Source organism: Athene noctua, chromosome 2 (genome assembly GCF_965140245.1).
Source record: "Athene noctua chromosome 2, bAthNoc1.hap1.1, whole genome shotgun sequence".
Taxonomy (NCBI): Eukaryota; Metazoa; Chordata; class Aves; order Strigiformes; family Strigidae; genus Athene; species Athene noctua.
Window position 1 is genome coordinate 104,145,070 of NC_134038.1, and position 25,634 is coordinate 104,170,703.

Consider the following 25,634-nt stretch of genomic DNA (forward strand, 5'->3'; position numbering starts at 1 on the left):
CCAAATAAACTCATGTGTGAAACACCCGCTAATATAAGCGAATTTATTTGTAACCTCTTGCTTTAAACTTCCCCAGGATTTGGATACTAATGCAAGTGGCAATGATATATACACTTCTTAGAAAAGGGTTCTGTGGATGCTAAAGATAGGTAAACTTATTTTTTTGCAACTAAAATGTGGTAAAAATATAGAACTTTGCATCAGTGGACACATAACTAAATATGATACATCAGGGGAAGGAATCACAGTTTTTCTGCAAGTCACAAACCAAATCTTTTAGGATTATCTGAAGCAGTCAATAAGCACGTGGACAACAGAAAATCAAGTTGATGCACTTCAATACCCAACAGACATTTACTAGCTCTTTAATATAGACTTTCAAGAAAAAATGCAGAGATAGGAAAAAAGGCGTTCATATGGATACATAACTCTGAAAAAGAATAAATGGCTAATGAAGGGAGGTCTCTGGTCCTGAAGTGAAGGTGTCTCCATGATCTGTGCAGTGGCTGTTCTGTTTCAACATGATCCAAAAAACCAAATGCAAGTATTTACATGACAAAGTCTATCAATAACATTAAGGCACTCTAGGGGTCTGGGCTGATTAGATGGAGCTAATGCAGAAAGCATGCAGATAGGGATACAAAGCTGATGGGAAAAGAATTTAGATTGAAACATACAAGGCTGAAGGAGAAGTCAGTGAAAAAAAAACGTGGATGGGAAAGTACAGGGCTAAAGACAAAGTTAGCAACAGGTAGCAGAGGAATAAGCACCTGTGCTCAGCAAAGAAGGAGTAGCTATGGTCAGCAGAAGTGTACCAGTTTGTGCAGAACAAAGATATAGATAAAAGAAGTTTTAGCAAGTTTTGGGCTTTATTTACGCAAATATAATTAATTAACCAATGTAAATGCTTGTAGACGTGCCTGAACAATGTATGCAGCCTATTAGGAGTCAGATAAGCACATGTGTATGGACCTTAGAGTACTATAAAACGTAACCAGAATCAGAGAATAAAGAGGAATGATTTGATCATCATATTGGTGTGTGGTGTCGTTTCTGGTCCTGCATGAGATAGAGACCCCAACGGGGGTGGAAAGCAACCCCGGCAAGGCACAAATGACCAAATAACGAAGAACTGCAAGAAAAATCTCACCACACTGAGCAATTAGGAAAGGATAAGGCAGAGGAAATTTAGTGTCCTGAATAAAACGACTCTTTAACAATTCACATGATGACCTGTGAGCTATTTCCACTTAAGAACGGGAAGGTAGTGTTACAATAGACAGCTCTGTGAAAGCATGACCTCAATAGAATTAGCACCCAAAAAAAGGTAATGTTCAGAATAATTATGAAAGGAACATCACTTTGCTATTACAGACAGTTGATTGGGCACCTGCACTGTGAATAGTGCATGAAGTTCCAGTTCCCATTTCAAGAGAAAATGTAAAAACTAGGACAAGGTACACAGTAGGTAATAAGTATGATCAACAGTGTACAACTTTTCATGTAAGGAATTATTAAATAGAATAGGAACTGGCTTGGAGAAAAAAACCTGAGTATGAGGGGAATATGAGGTGTGAAATAGGAGGCAAACAGGTAACAATCATTCATCAGCTTTTTCAATACAAGAACTAGAACGAACCTCATGAACTAAGAGAAACCAGATGAAACAAACTATCAAGGCTCAAATTAAAACAAATCCCTTGCAAACCCTACCAAAAAGAGAAGGTTTAGGCTCACATATCTTAACATGTGGAACTTCTTGCCAGAGGTTACAGCTCATGATAGAAATTTCTGATTTTTTTAAGCACATATTTAAAATCCATGGAAGGAATAAACCCCACAAAACAAACCCACACCCCCCAACCATTAGGAACTAGTAAAGAAACCACCCCCTGCTCAAGGTGTCTGTGGTCTGAAGCACAGAACAGATTCTGGGAGAATATCCATGGAAAGTACGATTAAACCCTCTTCCTTTTCTCATCATCTTCTCCAGACACTTCCATCGGTCACTGGATATCTAGTGCTGTTAAAAAGTAGACTGAGAGTACCTGCAAAGTCGGAATCCAGGAAACGGGCAGCCATTTATAGTCAGTTGTACTGTGCTTAAACCTCACAACTACAGCATGCTTAAAGCAGATAAATTTGTTTTGCTGTTGTTGCTTCATCCCTGCTACTTACTGGCTCCCCAGAGCTCCCACCAGCAAGTTCTTCTACCAGAAAGGAAGCTACCTATTAGCAGGTACTATGAAATACAGGAGATGCAAGGCAAGTCAGTGACCTCTAGGTTGAAAAATGGTGTCCTAAGAACACGCTTCACATAGGACTTTCATTAGTTGAGACAGACACAGTTCAGCACTGATTTCAATAATGGAACCCTCCAGCTTATGTAAGAGTTAAACAAGTATATACAGGGATGCAAACACTAACTTTTGTATTTTCTGATAAGCTCTGCATTCAGATCCTCTGGGTCTTCATATGTACTTCAAAATTCATCAATTAAGGAGCAGGTGCTATATAAAGATATAATTACTGTTCTAATACTTACTTTTTCTTTGTCCTCCAACAATGCATGATTTTTGAAGGTCAACACAACGCATTTCCATGCAGTTTTCTAGCAATCCACTGTGTCCACAGGTACAAATCTTGTAACAACCAACATCGCCAGCTGAGGATGGAACCTGAATAAGTGTACCTTGTCGGACAATAAAATCTGAGGCTTCTCCCAGTTTGCAACCTATATACAAGGAGAAATTTTAGCTCATTTAGTTAATACTTTGGCAAGTGCCACTACCAAAAATAACTACTTCTCTTTGACTTGTGAAAAAGCTAAGGTGTTCCTAAGGCAGCCTTGCTCTCACTCTTTAGACAAATTCACGCATTTCTTAGAGGCAGCAAGTAGCAGAAATAGAAGATAGCTGCTTGAGATAATGTTCTGAAGTACTTGTAGAAATGTCACTGTAGAGAAAAACACTGGTAATTCCAATGGTTCTCAAGTAATTTCATTTTTCACAGTTCTGTAGTAGTATGAAATGTACGTGATACAACCAATACCACATATGCTTCACTCTCTCCAATACAGAACGTGAACTGAAGGGTCAAAGTCCAGTCATTTCCCCACTTTCACACATTTTATTGTGTCTTCCTTCCCTACTGGTACCTCCTATGTGAACACTGAAGGACTCTTACAGGCAGATGTGAAGAAAGGAGAAAGAGAAAAAATAAGAAAACTGTGTTTAAAAAAAATGAATGGAAAAGAAGAAAAATGGTTTTAAAAATTGCAAGGAAAAAAATAATAAATGAAATAGTAGATTAAAATTACCCTAGGAGTGATGAACTGCAACAAATCCCCCAAAACTTTCAACCAATAAAAAGATTGAATTCAAACATAAGAGTCATCTTCCAATGTTTAGAGAAAGTAAACTATCTCTTCAAAAGCTCTAGGTGAGCTTGTTTTCTCATCACTTCAAGTGACTTTTGCAGCAAGTGAAGACAATTTAACTTATATAGTAACAATGCTCAGCTTTTCAGAAGAACATAAGTATTTTGTAAGGGTCAGAGAGACATAACCAATTCAATGTCCCTAGGCTCCCAAAAAATGAGCTGAAGTCTACCCTTGCTTTTAGGAGGGCACAAGCGTAGGATGTGTACAAGTGAAGCCAACCCCAATTTTCTTCTTTGTAATAAAAAAATCACTGGAGAAACTGCTGATCAGTCCCAGAACTGCTGGAACAAAAGAGGAGGCTCAGAGAACTAACACAAGACTGTTACGGCAATGTTCTCTATCACTTGCTCTAGAGAGGAAGCTGCTTCACGCAATTCAGTTTAAAAAACAGTGTTGCTCTCACTTTCTCTGTCTCTGTCACAACATGTGTTCAAGCATTCACCAAATGCAAGCTTCAAGAACCATAGGTGATCCTTCATGTCACTGAATGATACCTTTTGCTTTAAAGAAAGGGGAAAAATTGTGTCAAGCCCTGCTGGTGTCTAAGGGAGATGAAGGGGCCGTAGAAGTTGGACATCATACAGTCTGCCACCTCCTCTGCAGATTTGACCCTTGTTACCAACACCACCCAAGCCAAAGTCAGACAGCTGAAACTCACTGTATATGAGGCTCCCTCCCCAGTCAGCTCACATCTGCGCACGGTGCAGAAGTTAGACAACACCTATGTTCTAAAAAAGGAGTTCCCAAATGACCATGGATGCCTTTCTAGTGAGCGATATTGAAAGTATCACTCAGAGCAGCAGCAGAAACAGTCAGCTGTGTACTGCTGCACCTCCAGACATCATTAAAGAGAAGCAGCAACGTGTGTCTTGTGGAAGGACAAGGCAGAGTAAGATCCAGTATTCATATTTTTGTTGTTTCCCAAAGTCTGTGTCATGTTCCTCCGAACTACAAGTCTACATACAGATTTGGGAGAGACACAGAGCTCATGTGCCTTGTGATTCTGCTTTTTTGTTGAGTGAATGAACTCATAGCTCTGTCAGTGATTAAAGATGAAGTGCAGAGATGCTGCATCAGTGCTGCAAGCTCAAGTAGCAGAAAGAAGAGAGGCAAAGCAATTATGTGCCGTATCACTTCCTTCCCAAGCCCTAAACCTGGGCACTCTGAATCCAGTGAAGAAGCTACAGTGAAGCTCTTCAGAAAGAGTCTGGGTATTAATTTACCCAGACTGGAACTAGTTACCTATGAGCTGCTGGAGAGATTCTGAGAAGTTGACCTGGCCTGTAAAGGAGGATCTGGGACAATTCCATGTAAGATAACATCTTGAACTTTGGACACTGGAACTGCTGCCAATGCAAATGTACATCCCAGGGTACCCTGCATTTGATCAGATTCTCAGAGCTCTTAAAATATACTCCCACAACGGACAGCTTGATTTTCATTAATCTCGAGGGAAGACATAATGTCCATTTACTTCGCCAGTATGAAAATAAATGTGGATATGGCTAATAATGTATGGAAATACAGAGCAATAGATGCCATGGTGCCTGCAGCAGCAGTGAGCTGCACTGTATTTGTAGTATTGCATGTTTGCAATTTTAAATAGTGGGAAGGCTGCTTAGAGACTGTGTATGGATATTTATTTCTTCTGAAACAAAGGAAGTAATATATCTTCTAATAAGATGTTATGTTTCAGTGGACAATAAAAACAGAAACACACAGAAAAATGAAGAGAGCTAGAAGGTAGGCTACAGCTTTTGAAAACACAAGATAATTGTGAGAATAGTTCATTTGGGATATCAGCAATTCACTTCAAAACTTTCAACAAAATTTCAGTAACAATATGTTTATCAGCAAAATTCAGGTAAGCAGTCCAAAACTCCTTACCTGGCACGCACAAATATGGAAGACACAGTTCTCCAGACTGACATCCTTTTCTGTTTACCTCACATAACTGATTAGCTGCACATGGATTTGGATTACATGGATGTGTAACATCTTCTACAATATTGCCTAAAGAACTTGGGCCTGAAAACAGAATATACAGCATCTATATTAGTTTAAATGAGATCTATTTTTCTTCAGTAAAGTATGGCATTTCTCACATCCAGTAAAACAATATTTTTGACAATTCTGTGAAGTATTTTTTATTTTTTTAACTATACTTGTAGAAGCCTAACATGACAAGGTAGTTAACTTATTTCAAAAGTTTAGTCCTCAATCCTGGAAATAATTACCCAGATGATTCTTCACAAGCAAAATATATTTCCTCTATCTTACCTTCCCAGTAATTTTTTCTATATGACAAAAATACAAACTGACAATGACTGGCAGCTTAATCAAGAGAAGTCTCATAGTCAATGATTAAAATATTGGGAGGTTTAAAGTACACTTGATGTTTAACCAAGTTTGCTATAATTGATAAAACTTTTTTCTGTTTTCCCTTTAACTCACTTGTAATGTTCTGCTGTGACAAGATTAAGGAAAGGGAAGACAATATGGAAAAGTGGCATCTAAATGAAAAGAACCACCCAAAGCTTCAATACATTGTCTCTCTGGGAACAATTTATCTGTTGAGGCATGCTTTCAGTTGCAGATCTTAATAACCAAAATTTTACCGTTTTCAAAGTTCCTGGGATTTTGAGAAAGAAATATCAAAATTTAATTTGGAAGAAGGTCTAAACCAGTTAAATCCTATAAGGCTAAAGGGGTCTAAATTCTACACAGATAAATATGCAATAGGAAGTAGTAATAGGGTAGAGCAGATTTGGAAAATAATGTAAAAGGATGAATTGAAATGAAATCTAGAACCAAGATAAAATTTTACTAATACGATTGTGTTCCACACTGAGGGATAAGATATACTAGAAGAAAACAGAATCACAAAAATTTAGTTCTTCCATATACTTCCTAAATTCATATTTTATTGCCCCAAGAGCTAATTTGGGTTTTGGTCTAACTGCAGTTAAAAGAACAGAGTTTATCCATCAGGCAAAAGTGTCATTTTGGACATCAAGGGGTTGTGCTCTAAACTGTGCTATTGTTTAAGTGACTTTTTTTGAGATCAGTCCTCCCAAGCATGATCCAGCTTTTGTTCTGTAAATAAATGTTATTATAGTACCTTTCTGGCATGTGAGATGACTTCTTGAAGAACAGAGTTTTCTTAAAGTAAGATTAACTAGTCTGTTTTCAAGTAGCTATAAATCATTGAAATTCAACAAGCCAGATTATTAGATGGTACAGATTAGTGTACTTGCACTGAATGAACAAAGTCCCCAAAAGAAAAGTGTGGTGGATTAGCCTTGTCTAACAGCCAAACTCCCACCCAGTCCCCTCATCCCAAATGAAATGGGGGTAGAAAATAGGTAGAACAGGAACAGAAAAGATCACAGGCCGAGATAAAGACAGGGAGATTGCATAAGAACTATCATTATGGGCAACACTGACTTGACTTGTGGAAAATTAACCAAATTTATTGGCAATTAAAATGAACATCTAGTTACAGATTCAGGTAATGGGAACAAAAAGACAAACATTAAAGGAGTTTGTTTCTTCCTCCCTTTCCCAGGTTCACCTTCACTCCGGATTTCTCTGCCCCTGCCCCAAGTGATGCAGTGGGGATTGGGAAGGGAAAGGGATAAAGGTGACTATGGTCAGTACACAGCAGTTTGTCTGCCACTCACTCCTCCTCACACCTTTCATCTGCTCCAGCACAGGCCCTCCATGGGCTACAGCTTCCTTCAGGGTATACCCATCCGCTGTGGCATGGGGGTCCTCCACAGGCTGCCATGAGGAACACCTCCTCTTCTCCTGCTCCTCTGACCTTGGTACTACCCTTGTTACCTCACTCTTCCTGTTCCCTCCTTCTCCTCCTGTCTTGACACTTTTTGCCCTTTCTTAAACACGTTTTCACAGAGGAATGACAAACTTTGCTAAATGGCTCAGCTTTGGTCTATAGTGGGCCCACTGCCAAGATGACCTTATCTGGCACAGCGCAGTCCCTGACATCTTCCCACACAGCCCCTGCAGCCTCCATCACTACCAAAACAACCTTGCCACATACAACCAATACAAGAAGGAATAAACCTAATGAGCTATGGCAATTTGAAAAAAGATCCATTTTTCTCTAGTACACTAAATGAAATGTCTCAAATTCAATACAATTTTCTTTAAAACAAATAATGAAATTTATTAAAAGCAGTGATAAGCATTCCAAGTATCTTGGTTTATAATTTTGTTGCATAGGTATGTTGATACTTACTCAGGTATGTATCCAATGGGATACAGTTCTCCAAGTCATCTGTTGGAGATAAGAGCTCACAAATACTTTCAGCTGAGTGGCCTTCAGGGAATTTATTCTGATCTCCACATTTCTTCAGTATTTCCACACAGTCTGATCTTCAGATAAATAAAGAAACAGAACTTCATGAACTCTACTTGAAGATAAAAGGCCTTGTGTGAAAAAGATGTCTTTCCGCATTCTTTCCTTCCCTGAATCCACAATCTTCCCCTTCTGCCTCACAACAGAGTGTTTTTATACACACTCTTTATATACATATATGTATGTATGTTATATTTTACATGCAAGAGGAGGAACAAATTTGTGACACAGACAGGAACTATTGCGTACACTACTACTCTTCCCCCACTTTGGGCTTGGTGATCTTTCTTTTCTATGACATCATATGCATGTATCTTTGAAGACCAAACATTTCCTTGATTTACTAATGTCTAATAGGGGTTGAACTTTATCTCACTACTTGTACTATTAACTGGTATCTTTTCTACCCAATCACCTACTTTCAAAATTTGTTTTTTCAAAAAACAAACTTCATTTTTTTCAGACCTTTGTCAGCTGAAAACCACCAGAGTTTTTTTAGCTCCCTGGCGTCTATAAAAACTCCAACAATAAATCAACCTTACAATGGAAGCATATATATCTATCTCAGGCAAGAATCTTCCATTTACAGTGATGGAGATTCAGGAAACAGCAACTATGCAAGCCCATATTCCTTCCACGTTTGCCTTCCCACGTTTTCCTAACAAGTCAAACAGTACTACAGCAGCTTTTTAGTTCTCATTAAAATCATCAACAGAAACTTTAAACTGCTTTTTCCTTCCCCACAGTACTTACTTGCAGATTATACTTCCTCTAGATTTGCTGTGGCAAGGTTTAATTTGCAGTGAGCAGGCAATTGCCTTCCACATTTCTGGCTGGCACTTTTTAATATCAAGCACAGGAATGTTTATAAATGGCATCTTAATACTCCCTTTTTCCCATAGTTTCATGTCATTCATGGCTCCCTGGTCTGACTGAGTATTGCAGCTCCTAAAAAGTTCTGTTGGTCTTAAAAGAAAAAGTTAAGATACAGCATGTATACATGAAAAGGAAAACACCACACATTTTACCTTTCACCACATGAATTCTACAACCTTGATATTGCTTGCTTTTTATGGTATGAAATAAATTATTCCCTTCCACATGAAGATCAAAATCAACTGGAATTCTGTCTTTAAGGAAAATATGCTCTTCAAGACTTAAGGCTAAGAAAAGTCCCTTCTCACCCCTACCTCTCAGATAAACATCACTTAGATTTTTCTTAACTGAAGAAGGCTGACTTAATAGCAAGTGCCTTAGATATCATGAATATCTGTGTGAATATGGTGAATCACTAATGCAAGCTAATTTATCATTTATATTTGCCTAGGCTGCATCTATCACATATGTGATTCTACTACTCATATAACACTCATGCCACTGTATACTATTTCAAAGAAAAGCCAGAGCTCTCTAATAGCTAACAAAATTTTAGATGCTTTTTTGAAACTCAAGCTATTTAATCTACAACCTTGAAATTACTAATTCAGGCATCACTCTTAAATCATGCATTTTGCTCTATAGAGTATAAAACCACAGAAATATCCCTGAAAGAAAAGGAATTTTGAAAAAGCCCAACATGTAAATTTAACAAGCATTTCTACCTTATTTATAAGACAGAACATTCCAGTAATCATGGCTTGCTTGTCTATAGAGTAAGACAGAGGAATACGCTGCTAACACATGATAACATGTTCCAAGTTCACAGGCTAGCTTTTATTCTTGTAAGTTTTGTTATGTCTGTTGTTAAATACATTTTCAAAAGTTTATTCTAAAGAAAAACTGTTTATTTTTAATCATCTAAAGAAATATTCACAGAAAGACAGCTACATACAATCTCAAAATAAGACTGAAAAACATTTTCTTTTATTTTTTAAATCAAAGCACAGGAATTCCTTTATAAAATATTCAGTGTCTCTCTCCTACCTGTTATTAAAATTAGTGCAGTAAGTAAGATTTCTACAGCCCAGCTGACAAGGTTCTCGTACATCTGCTAAACAGGTCAACATGGAAACTTCAACTGCATTATACTCACAAAAGCGATCAAATTCTTGCCAGCTCTGTGAATTGCCCCAGCTCGTGCTATAAAGTTTAGTGCAGAGCTCTCTGAAAAAAAAAAAAAAAAAAAAAAAAAAAAGAAAAAAATAAAATTAAGAGAACAATAGTCATTCAGGTATAGTAGAGCCCATCATTTCTTTGCTGATCACAACAGCCTACCTTCACTGTAAAAGATTGTGTAGCGCCCTGCAAGACTGTTGTGCTCAAATCACATAAACCCACCTCAGTGTTTTATAAGTTTTCCAGTTTTGCTTAACAATGCTAGCAAATCTTTAAGCTAGTAAGGCTGAAAGACTTCATAATATAAAACTGCAATATCAATAAAAAAGCAATAGCTGGAAACATGAACTAATGACTTTGAGGTGAGAACTATCCCAGTTAATTTTACTTGTAATAAATCTAGATAACATGATAATGAACAACTACGAATCCCATCCTTCAAATCACACCTCCTCCTCCTACAGAAATGAGTGGCAAGCAATGTTTCTTCTTTTGCCCTGATGTTTGAAACAGGTGTACTATTTGTTGCTCATGTTTGAGATGTTTCCTGATGTCAGAAATACCCAAGCCACTGTTTGCAGCAGTATCCTACAAACTACAACTGTTCCCCATCCCAACTGATGGTATGGAACTTCACTGTACTGTTAAAGCATATTGAAAACTTGAGGGAAGGATCCATTTTTAGAACTTATTGTCAAAACAAGAAACTAAAAGATACCGTATCAACTGCCCTGATATAAAAGCATATAAAAGGAAGCAACAGCTCAAAAACCAAAGTCTGCAACTTATTTTGACATACTGATGCATTTAAAAGACAATAATGATCTATTTTTAAAGTGAACAGAAAACCACTCTAAACTAAAACTGCTCCAATCAATTATTTGCAAACATGCAACTATTTGCTGAAAGTATTTTGTTTTTAAATGTCGTAATAGTTAGCTCCATTATTTATTAAATAACCTATGTTATGTTTCATTAACAAAAATCTGAATAGTATCTAGTAAGGAATACTACTAAGGTTTTAACATGCAGCAACTAGATACTTGAGAGTTTGTGCAGTTCTTTGTCCCCTCGGCTCTCTTTAGCATCTGGTTAAGGCCTCTTCATCTTGTTGCAATATTAGTTATTATGACCACAAGTAAGGTACAGGTTTCATTAACTTAGGGTGTGTGCCATACTAAGCCAGTGCTAAGTGTAAGAAAAGTGTGATTCCTCTTATACAACAGTATTTTTTGAGATACAAAGCATGTATTGGACAGAATGTGACACCCATCTTATTATCTAAATCTTTATTTTTTCTAGGAATTCACAGAACGCTTTATTAGATGTACATAGCAACATGCAGGCAAAGGCCTGATATGAGACAAATGCTGAAGCATTTCCACAATTGGAAACAAGGGTAGAGAGATACTGACCTACATGTGGAAGAATTTGCTTTAGAACAGCAATGGAGCTTAGCTCCATCGAGGCCTGTAGAAGGTGGAGGGTGCACAGTTACTCCTGGGTGAACAGATCTTGAACTCTCGAGAAAACATTGCCAAAGTGGATCCTGAGGGAGAGGCATTGTTTTACAACCTTCTATAAGTCCATCAACAATTTCAAGCTCTGTTTTCATCGACATTAGAATTCTTTTACAAGCAGTCTGACATGCATAGTCTTCTGCTCTATCACAGCAATACAAACCTGTTAAAAAATTAAAAAAGAGTTAATGACCAAACATAAAACAACCACCAAGACGCATGACATAATAGACCTTGGAGAAAAAGTGCTATAAGGAAGGTTCCCCCCACCCAGTAATCTCAAATAACATTGATTCTTTTAAATGCAAACAGAATAAACTCAGGACAAAACCCAACACCAATATGTAGAATTAAAAAAATAAATAAAAATCAATAATGCACCTACAAAGTTAGCATTATACAAATTCATATAATTACAGTTATAATATAGAAATACATTAATACAATTTATACACTAGATTTATACAATAACACCTTTTAGATAAAATTGCATCCAATCCTCAAACATTTTCAATTTTTTTTTATAACTTTCAGTAAAGGATTTTTTTAATACTTACTATCTGTAGGATTTCTCATTGGATATGACTGTGTATAGTTGTTCACACAGTGTATAAGTTGAGGGCTAATAGATGCACAGTAATTTTCAACTGCTTTAATTTGTGAAGGACCAGGAGAAGAGTCTGTCCGAAAAATTGCTTGACAATATTCCCGGCAGTTTGTATGATGACCTGCATAACTGCAACAGACTGACCCCACTGGAGAAACAAAAAACCAACAGAAAATCTAAGTGTTTCTACACAGAGAAATGAAGAAATGAGCACACAATGATGCTCAGGGTATTACTGTGAAAAAAAATGAAGAAATTCTTCTATGCTCTATCAAACCAACCTCTGTCTACAGAATGGCTGGAAATATCTGTAACTAGCCAAGTTACATTTGTTTGTTTGGCTGGAGAAAAATGTCCCTAAAGCCATCTTGAACTCAAGTTCAAGACACCAGTGAGCCAGCTGAATTTTATCTTCAGCTATTTTGTTCTTATTTAAGGTAACCAGACTTGTCCTATAATTGAATTGTTAGAAAATATTAATAGCAAACAAATAAATAAAAGTATTATCCTAAAACTCATTCAAAAAAAGACAGATCGTATTGTGATTCACCCATTTTTGATATATTATTAAATATACAGCTCTTGAGAAATACTTTTACTAGAATTAATTCTGAGACACTGATTTAATTTTATAAACTGGCAACAAAACACTTGCATGGTGCAAGATTTCATCTATGTATTTAATTTTGTTACTTAACACTCATCAAATGAGCAAAACAGAAGGAAAAAATGAGCTTCTAAGCAATCAATATAGGACAGAAAAAACAAGTACAGATACACAAATTATAAACTGATATAGATTATACGAACAGCTCAATCCCCTTATCACTTGAGCAAGAAAATTCATGCATGTGTTTTTTCCTTCTATGGAACTGAATCCATGTGATTTGTGTATATGTACACTCACAGAATTCCTTACATTTTAGAGAAAAAAGGATATAATAATTTAAAAGAAAAATAAAAAAGACAAACTATTACATACTTACTTTCATTTCTGTTAATACAACTAAAGAGAGCATTCTGAAATCAAAACAAAAATAGTGTTACAAGCCAGAAAACTTCAAATAAATATTTAAATGTCCAGTCATTTCTTGTAATGAGCTAATAAATCTAACTCTGTTATTACCTATTCCAATTAGCTTGGATTAAAACAAAAACACAACACAAAATCACCGAAAATAGTAAATTAAAACATCAGGCACCACCTGAGTTCTGCATGCACTTGTATTAAAAATATAGATAAATATTCAAGCAAGTACATAGGAATACTTTCCTGGACTAACTTAGAGAGAGCATGCTATAATAGGATGTCCCAAAACGTTTTTTTTTAAATTACAATAATTTTAAATATTCTATGGGAAAAAAAGAACTCTGCACAGATGCACATAGAAATATCTCAAACTCACTGAACAACAATATACCTTAAAAGCTAAAATGTGCTATCAACTCCCTCAAACTGAAGCCAAAAGGTACAGTTGGAGCATAAACAACATGTTAAATGACAGAAGGGGGGAAACACGTACACTCTGCTGTTTTGTTTCAGGGGACTCTAATCCACAGAGCAATCACAGAATCAGAAGGGTTTGGGTTGGAAGGGACCTCTAAAGGTCATCTAGTTCCAAACCTCCTGCCATGGGCAGGAACACCTTCCACTAGACCAGGTTGTTCAGAGTCCTGTCCAACCTGGCCTTGAATGTTTCCAGGGATGTGGCATCTACCACCTCTCTGGGCAACTTGTTTCAGTGTCTCACCACCCTCATCATAAAAAATTTCCTCCTTGTACCTAGTCTGAATCTACCCTCTTTTAGTTTAAAACCATTACTCCTCATCCTACTGAAACAGGCCCTACTAAAAAGTTTGTCCCCATCTTTTTTATAAAGGCCCCCTTTAAGTACTGGAAGGCTGCTATAAGGTCTCCCCAAAGCCTTCTCTTCTCCAGGCTGAACAACTCCAACTCTCTCAGCCTTTCCTCATAGGAGGTGTTCCATCATTGTGATCATTTTCTTGACCCTCCTCTGGACCTGCTCCAACAGGTCCATGTCTTTCCTGTGCTGAGGACTCCAGAGCTGGATGCAGTACTGCAGGTGGGGTTTCACCAGAGAGGAGTAGAAGGGCAGAATCACGTCCCTCAAGACTATTGAACTCCTGCCCAAAACAACTATAGTCTTCCCCACACTGAAAAAGCACGTTTCTTCTTAAAAAGAATAGATACTGCACGTAAGCTTTCTGGAACTCCATGAAAAGATGAAGTCGTGATGCTGAAATTTCAAAATGTAGTTGCCAATTATCAAAGCCTTTAAAATTATTTATATGATTGTGAAAAAGAAATATGAATCCTCTCCACACCTGACTTCCACCTTGTCAGAATATTAGATCATAAAAAGTGATCAAATACATTAACATAGTGACAAAACACAATTCCATCTTTGTAATGTTCCTGATCTCCTTCATTTCCCCTATCCCCTCATTAAACAAATTTGTATTTTACACAGCATCTAGAGAAGAAAACAGAAACACTGTCACACTGATCCACACACATGCAGGATTAAAAACCTGATTCAATAGAGAAAAATATCAGATGTGCTACTACCTCTACATATGAAGAGACCTCAAAATGCAGACCTAGCTTAAGCTCAGTAATTCATTAGATTCTTCATCTATGTTAGTTATTAGCATTTACTGCATTACAGAAAAGTGGGCATCCCCAATAATCTTTGAGGTACTTTCGTGAAAATTTGTACTGCTGCAAACAGAAGGAAGTGTTACATTTTTAAAGAGAAGAAATTACAAAAGTGTTAGGAATCACCTTGATTTTTTTTTTTTGTCTTAGAAATTGTTTAGAGTGGGGGAGTTTATTTTTCAATTCATATTCTCTACTTGCTTTTTTCTCAAGAGATAACAATTCAATTAATCTGTTTTTGCAGCATCCTTATTTTGCTCCCTATAGTCTAGATAGGATTACAGAGAAAAGCAAAATAAATATCAAAGTGATCAAATCTCCTAGGGGCTAACTCAAAAATACCAGTAACTACAACATCTGAATGCTGAGGATCTCCTCTCAAGCAGCTTCAGTTATGCTGAATAGGGAAGAGTAAATACAGAACGTATCTCTGTTCACAGGAGCAGCAGAAACAGGCAGCCAAGTCTCATCTCTACTAGACAGCTCCAGAACAGAACTCAAGCTTTCTGCACCCTTTTCCTTACCTACTCACCTTCAGAGATGTCTTACATCCTGACACCAGAATCAGTAAGTTATAGAGTCCCAAATCCTTATTTCATTGAAATTATACTCCTTAAGCACATGTATTCCACTAGAGAATCAAAGAATTCTACAATCCCACTTTCCCTTTTTAATCTTTTTTTTTTTTTTTTTTTTTCTCATGGAAGTATTCTAAGTACCCAAGTAAAAACATGATTCTTTTTAAAATGTTGTTCTTCATTTTCATTTAAGAGCAAGCACTTCAAAACACAGATTGGCTCTCCATGTGTGAATTATAATTCAAATTTATTAGCGTTCCTGCACAGAGAGTTCTGATGAAAATCTGAAGACCCAAAAGAATTATTTACTGTACCAAAAGGAGGAAGACTCACATTTTACCTTAGATTTGAAAAGCCTCAAGCCTTGATGTTTCAGTTTGTATCATGTCATTAATGATTTTATTTGATGTTGTAATTTAAATCCCAAGTTCCAACTTGCCAATAACTCTTTATGCAATGTAAATCAGAGTGCCACAATCCTGTTTTCTACAGTCTCACAATCACATCATCTTTTGGATAATATATTTTTGGGGCAATGAAATATGTTACCAGTCAAACGCAAGACTTTGAAGAGGACAGTCCAAACACTGTAGTGAGCAGCATCACTTTCTTCTATTTACAATCAGAAATTAATTTAAACCATGGGTGAACCATAGCAGATGTGGCACTGAAATAATGACCCTAAGAGAATGAACACAAATCTAACTTAAAAATATAAATTAGTTTTCCATGAACACCAGCTACTTATAATTTTAGTGATAATGAATAAAAGCACAAGTCTATCAAGAACACCTCACACAAAAATTCAAAAGTCTGCCTTACATAAAACAATGCCCAAAACCTCATGAAGTAACAGTTCAGACATCTTATTTTCATTCTTCTAATATCCTCTACCAAATTTTAGACCTTTTCTCCCAAACGCACAGATACAGCATAATTTCTATGAGACTCAGAATGAATTTGCAGCAACATTCCTCATCCCAGCAGCAACTTTTCATCTGATTCACCTCACATTTTCCCTCTTTACTACCCACCAAGCAAATCCTGTCACCCATTCATCTGTGTAACACAGATGAGGGACAAGAGAACTCATGGAAACAGAACATGTAGACAGAGTCACCACCCTACATCTGTAAAGAACACATTTATATTGTTGCCTAAAGGCTCATGTCATTTTTATAGTGCCATACATCCTTCTCTATGAATGCCAGACAATGGTCATCAAGTCACTGTTTCAATGTAGCCACCTGCTTTCTTTGGGACCTTCCATGTATAAAAGAAGAAACAACTGTCAGATAGGAATTATCCTATACAACATCACTCATCCAAATCTGACTGACCTCAGAAGCTGCTGAAATTAGACTTCTCCACACCCACTCTGTATTAAGCACTGGAATGTGGCATACAAACCAGCCAGGTAGAAAACAACACTGTAACTTTATTAATTAATACTCTGGGGCAGTAGAGGCCCCTGAAAAGGCTGAAGTCTGTCTGTCATGGGTATACTTAAGTATTTGACCGTACTGTTCGCACAAACAATACTTAGAATCATGCTGTGATGCTGCTATAAACTCCGTTAAAAATGGTCATGTTATTTGAAAGTTGAATGTTGCAAAAGTTATTAAAAAGCAGTTCAGGGATAACAGTGTCACTGGCCCTGTGAGCTCAGATTGTGGTTTATAACTACACACAAAACAGAGAAGGATGTTGAAACATTATGATGTCTACCAATGTTCCTCCTCTAAAAAACAGCTCAAGTTGAGACAAAATTAGCTTTTTGGAACAATTTTACACACCAATTTTACACAGGCAGGACACCCTAACTAGATAATAAATCTTTCTGTACTTTGAAACTATAGTTCCGCAAACTTCTGAATCACTGTAATAATGGTTGTGCTTCTGTTAAGAGGAGGTGGCCTTACTTCTCTTTTCCACCTTGCTTTTAACTCTTCTCTCCCTGCTCCCACTTGCATATCTTGTGTATGCTTTACACCAGCTCTGGCATTTAAACATCTTCTCATGACCTGATTTTTCTCAGTAATCCTGCTGAAAACTCCTTATCTCCCAGGAATTAAAATCAGTGATTTCATCAGGTATAATGCTAAGTTAGAACAGAACAGAACAATCTTTTAGAAGGACCTGCCAGATGACAGAGGCAGAGTAAGGTAAAGAGAAGCACATTTATATGGCGAGCTGGGGGAGGGAATGCGTGTGGAAAAAGGGCAGTTGCAGGAAGGAACAGGAAGAACTTTGGCTGCACTGAGTTGTTGAAGCAACTCACCATATTTCATGAAACTGTAGTGCCTATAGCCACCACAGAATACAGTGCTAGTTACGATGCTGACTTTGTTCTTTGTGTAGGTCTGGATAACTGTTCAGTTTCCCAGAAAGTACAGGTACACATGTGGGGAGTGTAGCTATACAGACACGAGAGAATCTTAAAAAAAATAATAAATTAGTGTGTGGTCACCTCCTCATCAATAAAGCTGGTAAAAGTGTTCGTCAGTCTGATTTGAATTACTAACCATCATTACAGTACACAGGGTTAATGCCCATCTCTAGTAAAGTAGCACTCATATTTAAGAAATCACCAACTTTTCTGGCCATTCAAACTTTCACTGGAAGAAGACAGAGACAGAAAAAACAAAACAAAAAATAAAACAGAGATACAGGTAAGGAAAAACAAAACAAAACCCACAAAAACCAAAAGAGCAGGAAAGGATGTCCTCTTTTAAGGAAAAACTAAGTCATCAAGATCTGGGAAAATGAGGATAAAAAGGCAATAGTGTGTACACACTGAGTCTGATACTCCATTTTCAATTTGTAAATAAAATATAAATTGAACAAAGATGGCAATACTGAAATTTATAAAACACAAACATAATGAATTGTTTTACTTGTGCATTAATCTCATCTTTTGTGTGTCTCTTTTTTAAAACCAAATGTTGCTGAAACTGCTGATCAAAGACAGTGAGACTATAAGCAGAAGGAATGGAAAGTAGCAGGCAGACACAGGCAGCACAACTGTGTATGCCTTAAAGAAAACAAAGATCTTTTGGTTACTGAAGTTTATCCGGTCTTCCTCACCAGAAGCTCCTTGAAGAAAGATTTTAGCCAGTACTGCAGGACCTAACTGGTTTCGCTCTTTTTGGAGCTCATCAGCTGCAGGTAACGGCTCAAAAACTAAAATGCATGCACACAAACACAAATAGAGCAGAACACTTTCCTAGAGGAAGCAGCCTTCTGCACTATAAGGCATGCTTTTATATTATAAGCATGTATTTTCTAAATGCCTGCCTCTTGTGTCTTGAATGAAAAGTGATAGTGAAGCTGTTCTTTCATGCCAGAGTATTTTGGTAAAAATCAAAGATTATCTTCCTTCCTCAAAATTATTGTGTTATCTGTATTATACTAACTGGCAGAAAAGGAAAGTTTAGTACTGTTGTCTCGGGCAACCTAACCATGTTAAATATTTGAATACAGATCCTATCCAATTAAAGCCATCTCAGTTTAGATGTATTACCCACAGTTGACATATAACCTAGGAAACAAACCATTCTGAGAACAGCAATGAAAGTCCTGTTAATCTCTCCTTGGCTTCATTTAATCTTCGAATTTATCAACAGAAGGTAAAGTCAGTAACATACTAAGGTTTAGTGGAGTCAGCTGAAGTATCAAATGATGGTGCACATCTGTTAAGAACTTTAAAAACTGGCAGTAATTAATTAAGGCCAAGTTTTTCCTCAACTATGTAAACTAGTAAAGCAGTGAGAACACTTGTGCAGTAAGGCAGAACAAAATCACAGAAACTTACATTTTGGCAAGATCATTGAGTGTTCTATCAACCTTCTTTGAACAGTAAAGAATAGAGACAAAAAACACCAGCAGATGACAATAGTATTAGCTACAATGTGTATTACACAATCAGAGCCCACTGTGAATTTGTTAAGTAGTACTTCCAGAGGCCACACAGCCATGTGCCTTAGGAGTTCATTAAAACTCTTTTGGAACCTTTTCCTAAATGATGTCCTGAACAGCTTCTTGAGTTATAATCTATTGTCTCCAAGTAATCTGCACAAACAATTAAATAAGAGCTAAAAAACTGCTGACTGGATTTTTCAGAAGGGGTAATTAGTACCCAGCATTCACTAAGACCTCAGCATAAATCAGGATCATATGACCCTAGAAGATAAAACAAGCCAATAGTGCAGCACAGTGAATACTTTTCTGAATCCCTACTACAGCACTTGAAGCTGCAGGCACTGCATTTGAAGTTCTGTATTTAAAAACTGTAAGAAAACAAAATCAGATTAAGCTAAACAGTGCTCAAATCTCAGAGAGAAATAACTTTAAACAGTCCAGGGACACCAGAAGTGTTTACTACTGTGTGTCAAAAAAAGTTTTAAGAGCAGAAGCTAAATAACTGGCAACATTTCCAATTATATTTTGACCGCATGGCAAATGTTAATAGAGCTCTGCTGCAGCTAAGGTCTCCTAATGCCAATTAACTAGAGAAGTTTGAATGTCTTATTTAGTACACGTGAAGTAAGAGCTAAAGTTCTTAACATGCAGAGAAGTGAACTCACAGTATGCACAGTAGAGACTCAAGAGCTGCAATCTACTGGAAAATTTAGCACTACCCTTTCCATGCACAGAAGAAAGAAAAAGTGATCTTAAACACAATAATAAAGTCTTCACAGCTTATTTCAAATTTATAAACTATTTTCAGTTACTCCTCCAGACATGAACCTCAACGTTACACAAAACTTTAAAAAACAGGAAAATCAGAAAATCCTACATACAATCCATATAGTCTCCACTTCTTTTTTTCTTCTTCCTTTGACTATTACCTACCTTCTTTTTAGAGGAAGGTGAACAGGATAGCACAAAGCTGGAAAAAGTAGTGAAAGATAAAAGAATTGAGATGCACAGAACCAGAGAAAAAATGAAGATGACAAAATGAGAAGCAGAAGATGGGAAAAAGAACTACCAAAATAAAGTCTTTCAAAAGAAGGCAAATGAAGTACATTTCAGTAACTCAGCAAACTGTGTTAATTTTTTTAATTTCTATATGCAGTACTACTTGGAAAAAAAAAGTTTAATAGGACACGTGATCTTTAATGGACTGACCAAAAATGAATAGCTTATTATAACATGATTAATTTCTAAAATGTGTAAAATCTCCCAATTAGAAGAATCACAAACTTCATAAATATTTACAGTACAAGTAATCCAGAAACATATGATCAGCACAAAACCCATCTTCAATTAATCTTGTGAAAAGCTGGCACATCAATGTTAAAGTGACTCTGCTACTGTACAACCTGAGACTCCACTAAGAAACTTCAAAATTTGTCACACCTCCTGCTTGGCATTTGGGGTTTTTTTACACTGCTCTGAACCCTATGCCCTACCCTTGAAGACTTACCTTGTTCTTCATGTTCAGTAACTTAGTGGGAAGTTGAAGGGTAACTCATGAAGTTGCTTCCGTAATCTCAAAACATTACAGAAAAATACTATGCAGTTCAGCCAACTATTCTAAGAAGCTTGTGAAAATCCTCTGGGAAATCCTTACGTGAGTATATAAACAAGCTATGAAAGTTGGTAAGCTATGAGAGTGTTTACAAAAAGGGAATTATACTTTTATATTCTTAATTCAGAGAATTTTTAGTTACATATCATGTACTTACATATTCAATACCTCAATAACAGACGGGAGCTGATGAACAACACTGTTCTATACTGTAAACTAATTCCTGAATTAGATCCTCAGTTTTAGTGAATGACTTGTGAATTCTTAAAAAGGCAAGCACAGTAAGCATGTATGACGTTGCATGTATGTGATTCACGGGATGTTTCTGACTTTAGGTCACCTCATTCAATTTTAACTGGCTACTCCCTTCCCAGCTCAGTTTCTTCCCCAGCCAACCCAACTGAGTACAAAGTATGGTACTGGTCACAGACACAGAAGCTACTTACAGACTAGAGGGAGCAGGACACATTCACCAAGGCACCAAGAATTTTTCTTTTTTTTTTTTTTTTTTTTTTTAAAAAAAGGAGAAAGAATGACTAGGGTGTGAAAAAGTGCAGGTTCCCTCCAGTAGTTGTTTTTGGAATCTCCTATCTTAGACAAAACTTACTTAAATTTTATATAACCGATAAGTCTCTTCAGAGCATTGTAAATACTATTCTTCATGATAGCTATAAGCCTAGATACACAGGAAAACCCACTGTCATACAAAATTCTGTAATAACTGAGTATCTACCATGTCAGATATTTAACTTCTGTCCCTAACACAGTATCTATATCTACTACTCCTAGTGTTCATCTAAAAAGTTCTCTTTCCTTCCTCACCAACTAGAAGACTGATACCTTCTTCCACAATTTTTCTCCCTCTTTCTTTTTTAGTGTTGCACAGATAGAATTAAAGTTTTCTGTACAATAACAGCAAGATCACTCTTGAATAAGAGCAAGGGACCCACTTTTCAAAATTCCAGATTAGAAACTGGAAAAAGAAGAACTAGAAAAAGTAAATAAGATGACCATCACCATTTTGTAGTCATTCTTTAATCTCTTACCTTTCCTCTCCCGTTCTCCTTCAACCCATATTGGCCAACCTCCTACAGCAATGCAGAAATTCAGAAAAAAAGAAGGAAACAGACCAGCATAATAGAGGAGAAGCTTACAGATGTTGACAGTATAGCATATCATAGCATGAGAAGAGACAGACTACTTAAAATGAAAATTAATTTTTAAGAAAAAAAGCTATTGTAACTTCAACAGTGAAGAATCTAGGAAAATACTCTGTAGATTGTTTAAATAAAAGGACTAAAAAATTTAATGTTTCCTGGAAAGACAGGAAACCTGCTACACTTCTGCCCAAATCAAGAGAACAGAGAACTGTTGATTATGAGCAGAATTTACGTAGGACTACTTAATTCAGGGCAGGAGGAAAACAGATGAAAGGGGGCAGAAGGAATCTGGCTTTTAATTAAGAAACAGATTGAAAGAAAATAAGTCCTAGCAGAGTATCATTTCTACAAACTGTGTTAAAAAGAATATAGGTAAGGGCAGATTTATGAAAATAGCCTGATGATTAATTTTAAGAGCAGAACAGTCAAAATAATTGCAAGCATTAATAGTTTCACCGATGTTACAAAAAATTATTAATTTGAAATGATTTACATTAGGATAGGATACTAAAAAGGTTATTTTTCTTGAGTTTATTTCTTCAGTCCACTTTTAAACTGACTCTCCCACTATAGAAGCCAAAATGTTTCTGATGGAATGAATGCTCATAATGAATACCGACTTTCATCAGAACTCCTATGAAACAAACTTTTTTGGAATCCATGTCTCCATTTTGATTGCAAGTTGCATCTTTTTCATCCAAATTCAGATATATGCAAGTCTAAAAAAAGACCTTTTTACAGAAAACAATCATACTTTTACAAAAACTGTAGAGAGAGGTAATTTACATTTGCATGAAAATGAGTATATCCAGAAATACGACTGTAAGACGACTGGACTTTCCCTCTTCTACAAGACACTTTTAAAAGAATTTATAAACCAGTTGATTTTTAGCAAGATATATCCAGACACATATACACATACCTCATATTCCTTCCTGCAGACCTTTAAAACATCATTCTTTGCAGAAGCCTGAAAGACAGATAAATTTCTCTATTTGTAGTAGGAAATCATAAAATCACATTGCAAAATAAAGATGATTTTTACCTTTAGATTACTGTGATAACCATGGATTCACAATCTATTATAAAGTTCCTTTTTAAGAACCTAAAGAATCCATGTAAATCTTTAAGAAAAGCAGAAATCATGACAGTCAATATGACATTTAATTAAAAAGCAAAACCTCCTATTTCTGCACCAAGATAGTTGATACTGGAGGCACACAAAGCAACTGTGGATTTGTGAAAGGTTTACCAGATAGAGCAGAATACAGGAAACATTTAGGAAATGGAAGAAATGAGCATAAAAATCTCCCTATTTTGCATGTTCAGTCCTAATTCTGTGCCTCTTTCCCTTCTCCCTCTTGTACCTACAGTCTTACAGTTCCTGGTGTCAAACTGCGTTGCAGAAATTCTCACTTCAAACTGCAGACCACCTTATTCTGTAGATTACCTCTTTCTCCTTTTTTAGATGACAGATATTCAAAACTATTATTACAATTAACATTAGTTATTTCCCCCTCCAGTAATTTAAATACCAGGGTAAAGTCTGACCTTGGACCTATCATATCACTGTCTCCACAGTGCCTCCAAAACCTATTTCCCATTATCCCTAACGTTTGGGAAGTATCTGTATTTTAGTTGAAATGACAATCATATGAAATGTATCAGAGTCAGTTAAAGTATAAAATACAGCCAAGATTCTAAGACAGCAGAGTCTGCAATCAAACAATACAGCATCTGATTCTAAGAATAGTGAGAAATGCTACAACAATAGATTAAATGAACAGAATTTCATAGGACACTGCAATAAACAGAAGGTTTTTTATCAGGTCTGGAAAACAAACATTAGTATAAGCTTGAAAACTTTGCTAGGAAATCCAAATTTGGGAGCATACACATGTATCCTTTTTCCAGAAGACTGAAAGTACCCAGCTTGTTTACTCCTCATTTCTTTTCCTCACTACTCAATTTGTGTACTTGCTGCTCTTGTCAAATAGCTTAAACTATATGCTTTTGAGTGAAGGTAGCGTCTTTTTTTTTTTCATTACAACAATCTGCAGTAGGCTGCTGGTCCAAGGTTAAGATTACACAGGTAACATGCAAGATATTACAGTGAATATTAAGTACATCTGTGCTCCAGAGCTGAGTTACAAGGATGATGATAAATAAGTATATGGTCTTTGACTTTGAAAAACTTTTTAAGTCACAAGCGTATATATGAAGAAAAAAAGAAAAATCAAAATGCTTCACAGATTTTTAATAAAAATGTTATTGTTATACTCATGTATTATGCTTAAAACTGTAACTTGGCAAAAATAGTGATATAGTAACACCAAAACCAACTTTCTTCCATCTGATGAACAAAAACATCTTTGAAGAGGCACAAAAATCTATTTGAAGCCATAACCACAATGTTGCATCACTAAATACACTGCAAAAATAAGGAGATCTTAGAAACAGCCACATATTGCCTTCCACTCAGCATTATTTTAAAATAAAACTTTCATGTAAAGATTGTGACAAAAAAAAATAAATGAGAAATTAAATTTAGCATAACCAAAGAGAGCTTCAGATTCTTTATGGATTCAGTCAATAAATCACTACAAATTAACAAACTAGAGCTCATCAGCTATAATCACACACCTACTGTTTACACAGCAAAACTAAGTGGATTAGCTCCAACTGCCAAGTGCAGTGGTGCTAGGACATCACTGTATCTAGCCTGCTCACTCTCATACTGGAACTTCTGTGGTGTCAAAGTTATAAACACAGTAACATTTCATCTCAACTCTATCTTCATTACTGAGCAATTAATTGTGGAATCAAAATGTACAAAAAAAGGCACTGCTAACCCTAAGGTCTTAAAATTTCTTCTTCAGGCTCATCAAGTTGTAGCAAGCAGCCTAGTCCTACAGCACAACTGAAAATACATACCCAAAAAAATCTGCTCCAAAACCCCACCACTTCTTTTTAACTAGGTTCTCATCTCAGTAGACCTGAACTTTGACTTTTTTACTGAAAATTCACTTTAAAAACTTCTTTGTTTTGGTTTTTGGAATTTGGTTGCTGACATTTATCAGCAATAGTACTTCCTGGGAAGTATCCAGTCATATTTTACAATTTTAAGAAGAGTTTATGTGATAATTTAATTTTGATGTAAAAAAATGCGTTAAGTCTGAGGTTGATAAACAGTAATACATAAATGAATTCAATGACAGCATCATTTGACATTAACCAGAGAAAAAAACATTAGAAAGCCTTACCTGTTTACATGCTTGCCGACATTCCACAGCAATAGCTAGCTCACAGCAACCTAAACCAACCCACCCGTCAGACTTCTTCAGAACTCCTTTGAAAATAAGATGGCAGTCCATATTACAGTAGAAACTATTCCATCATTTTCCCTTCCCTCCCCATGAGTCAGCAACTTCTCAATCTTTTTCACAACTTGATAATCCTTTTCTCATTCAAGAAGCCTAGTCACAGATTACATTTTTATTGCAATTTATGAAGTCATTCCAAACTAACTTTAAGCAAGAAAAAAGCAAGTCTGTGCCTTAATAAATGCTGAATTTGGCAATTATGAAGTACCTTCTATACAGTTATGCAAATTATTTTATATATTCACTGAAGTAGGAGAGTTTATTTATCTAATTTATCTAATCTGAATATAAGCAA

General features: G+C 36.2%; 1 protein-coding gene across 2 annotated transcripts in view; it reads right to left on the reverse strand.

Moving 5' to 3' along the window:
- Nucleotides 1-25,634, reverse strand: part of RECK (reversion inducing cysteine rich protein with kazal motifs) — a 64,733-nt gene that overhangs the window by 19,075 nt on the left and 20,024 nt on the right. The window contains exons 5-15 of one of the 2 annotated variants that reach the window (XM_074899781.1): nt 25,220-25,305; nt 22,879-22,926; nt 21,843-21,884; nt 12,992-13,025; nt 11,956-12,153; nt 11,294-11,561; nt 9,747-9,926; nt 8,577-8,789; nt 7,704-7,840; nt 5,330-5,470; nt 2,546-2,734 (exon numbers count right to left, since the gene is read on the reverse strand). In XM_074899781.1, the coding sequence (XP_074755882.1) occupies nt 2,546-2,734; nt 5,330-5,470; nt 7,704-7,840; nt 8,577-8,789; nt 9,747-9,926; nt 11,294-11,561; nt 11,956-12,153; nt 12,992-13,025; nt 21,843-21,884; nt 22,879-22,926; nt 25,220-25,305 (1,536 nt within the window). The remainder of the gene's footprint in view (nt 1-2,545; nt 2,735-5,329; nt 5,471-7,703; nt 7,841-8,576; nt 8,790-9,746; nt 9,927-11,293; nt 11,562-11,955; nt 12,154-12,991; nt 13,026-21,842; nt 21,885-22,878; nt 22,927-25,219; nt 25,306-25,634) is intronic. The other variant, XM_074899782.1, reaches the window with a different exon arrangement.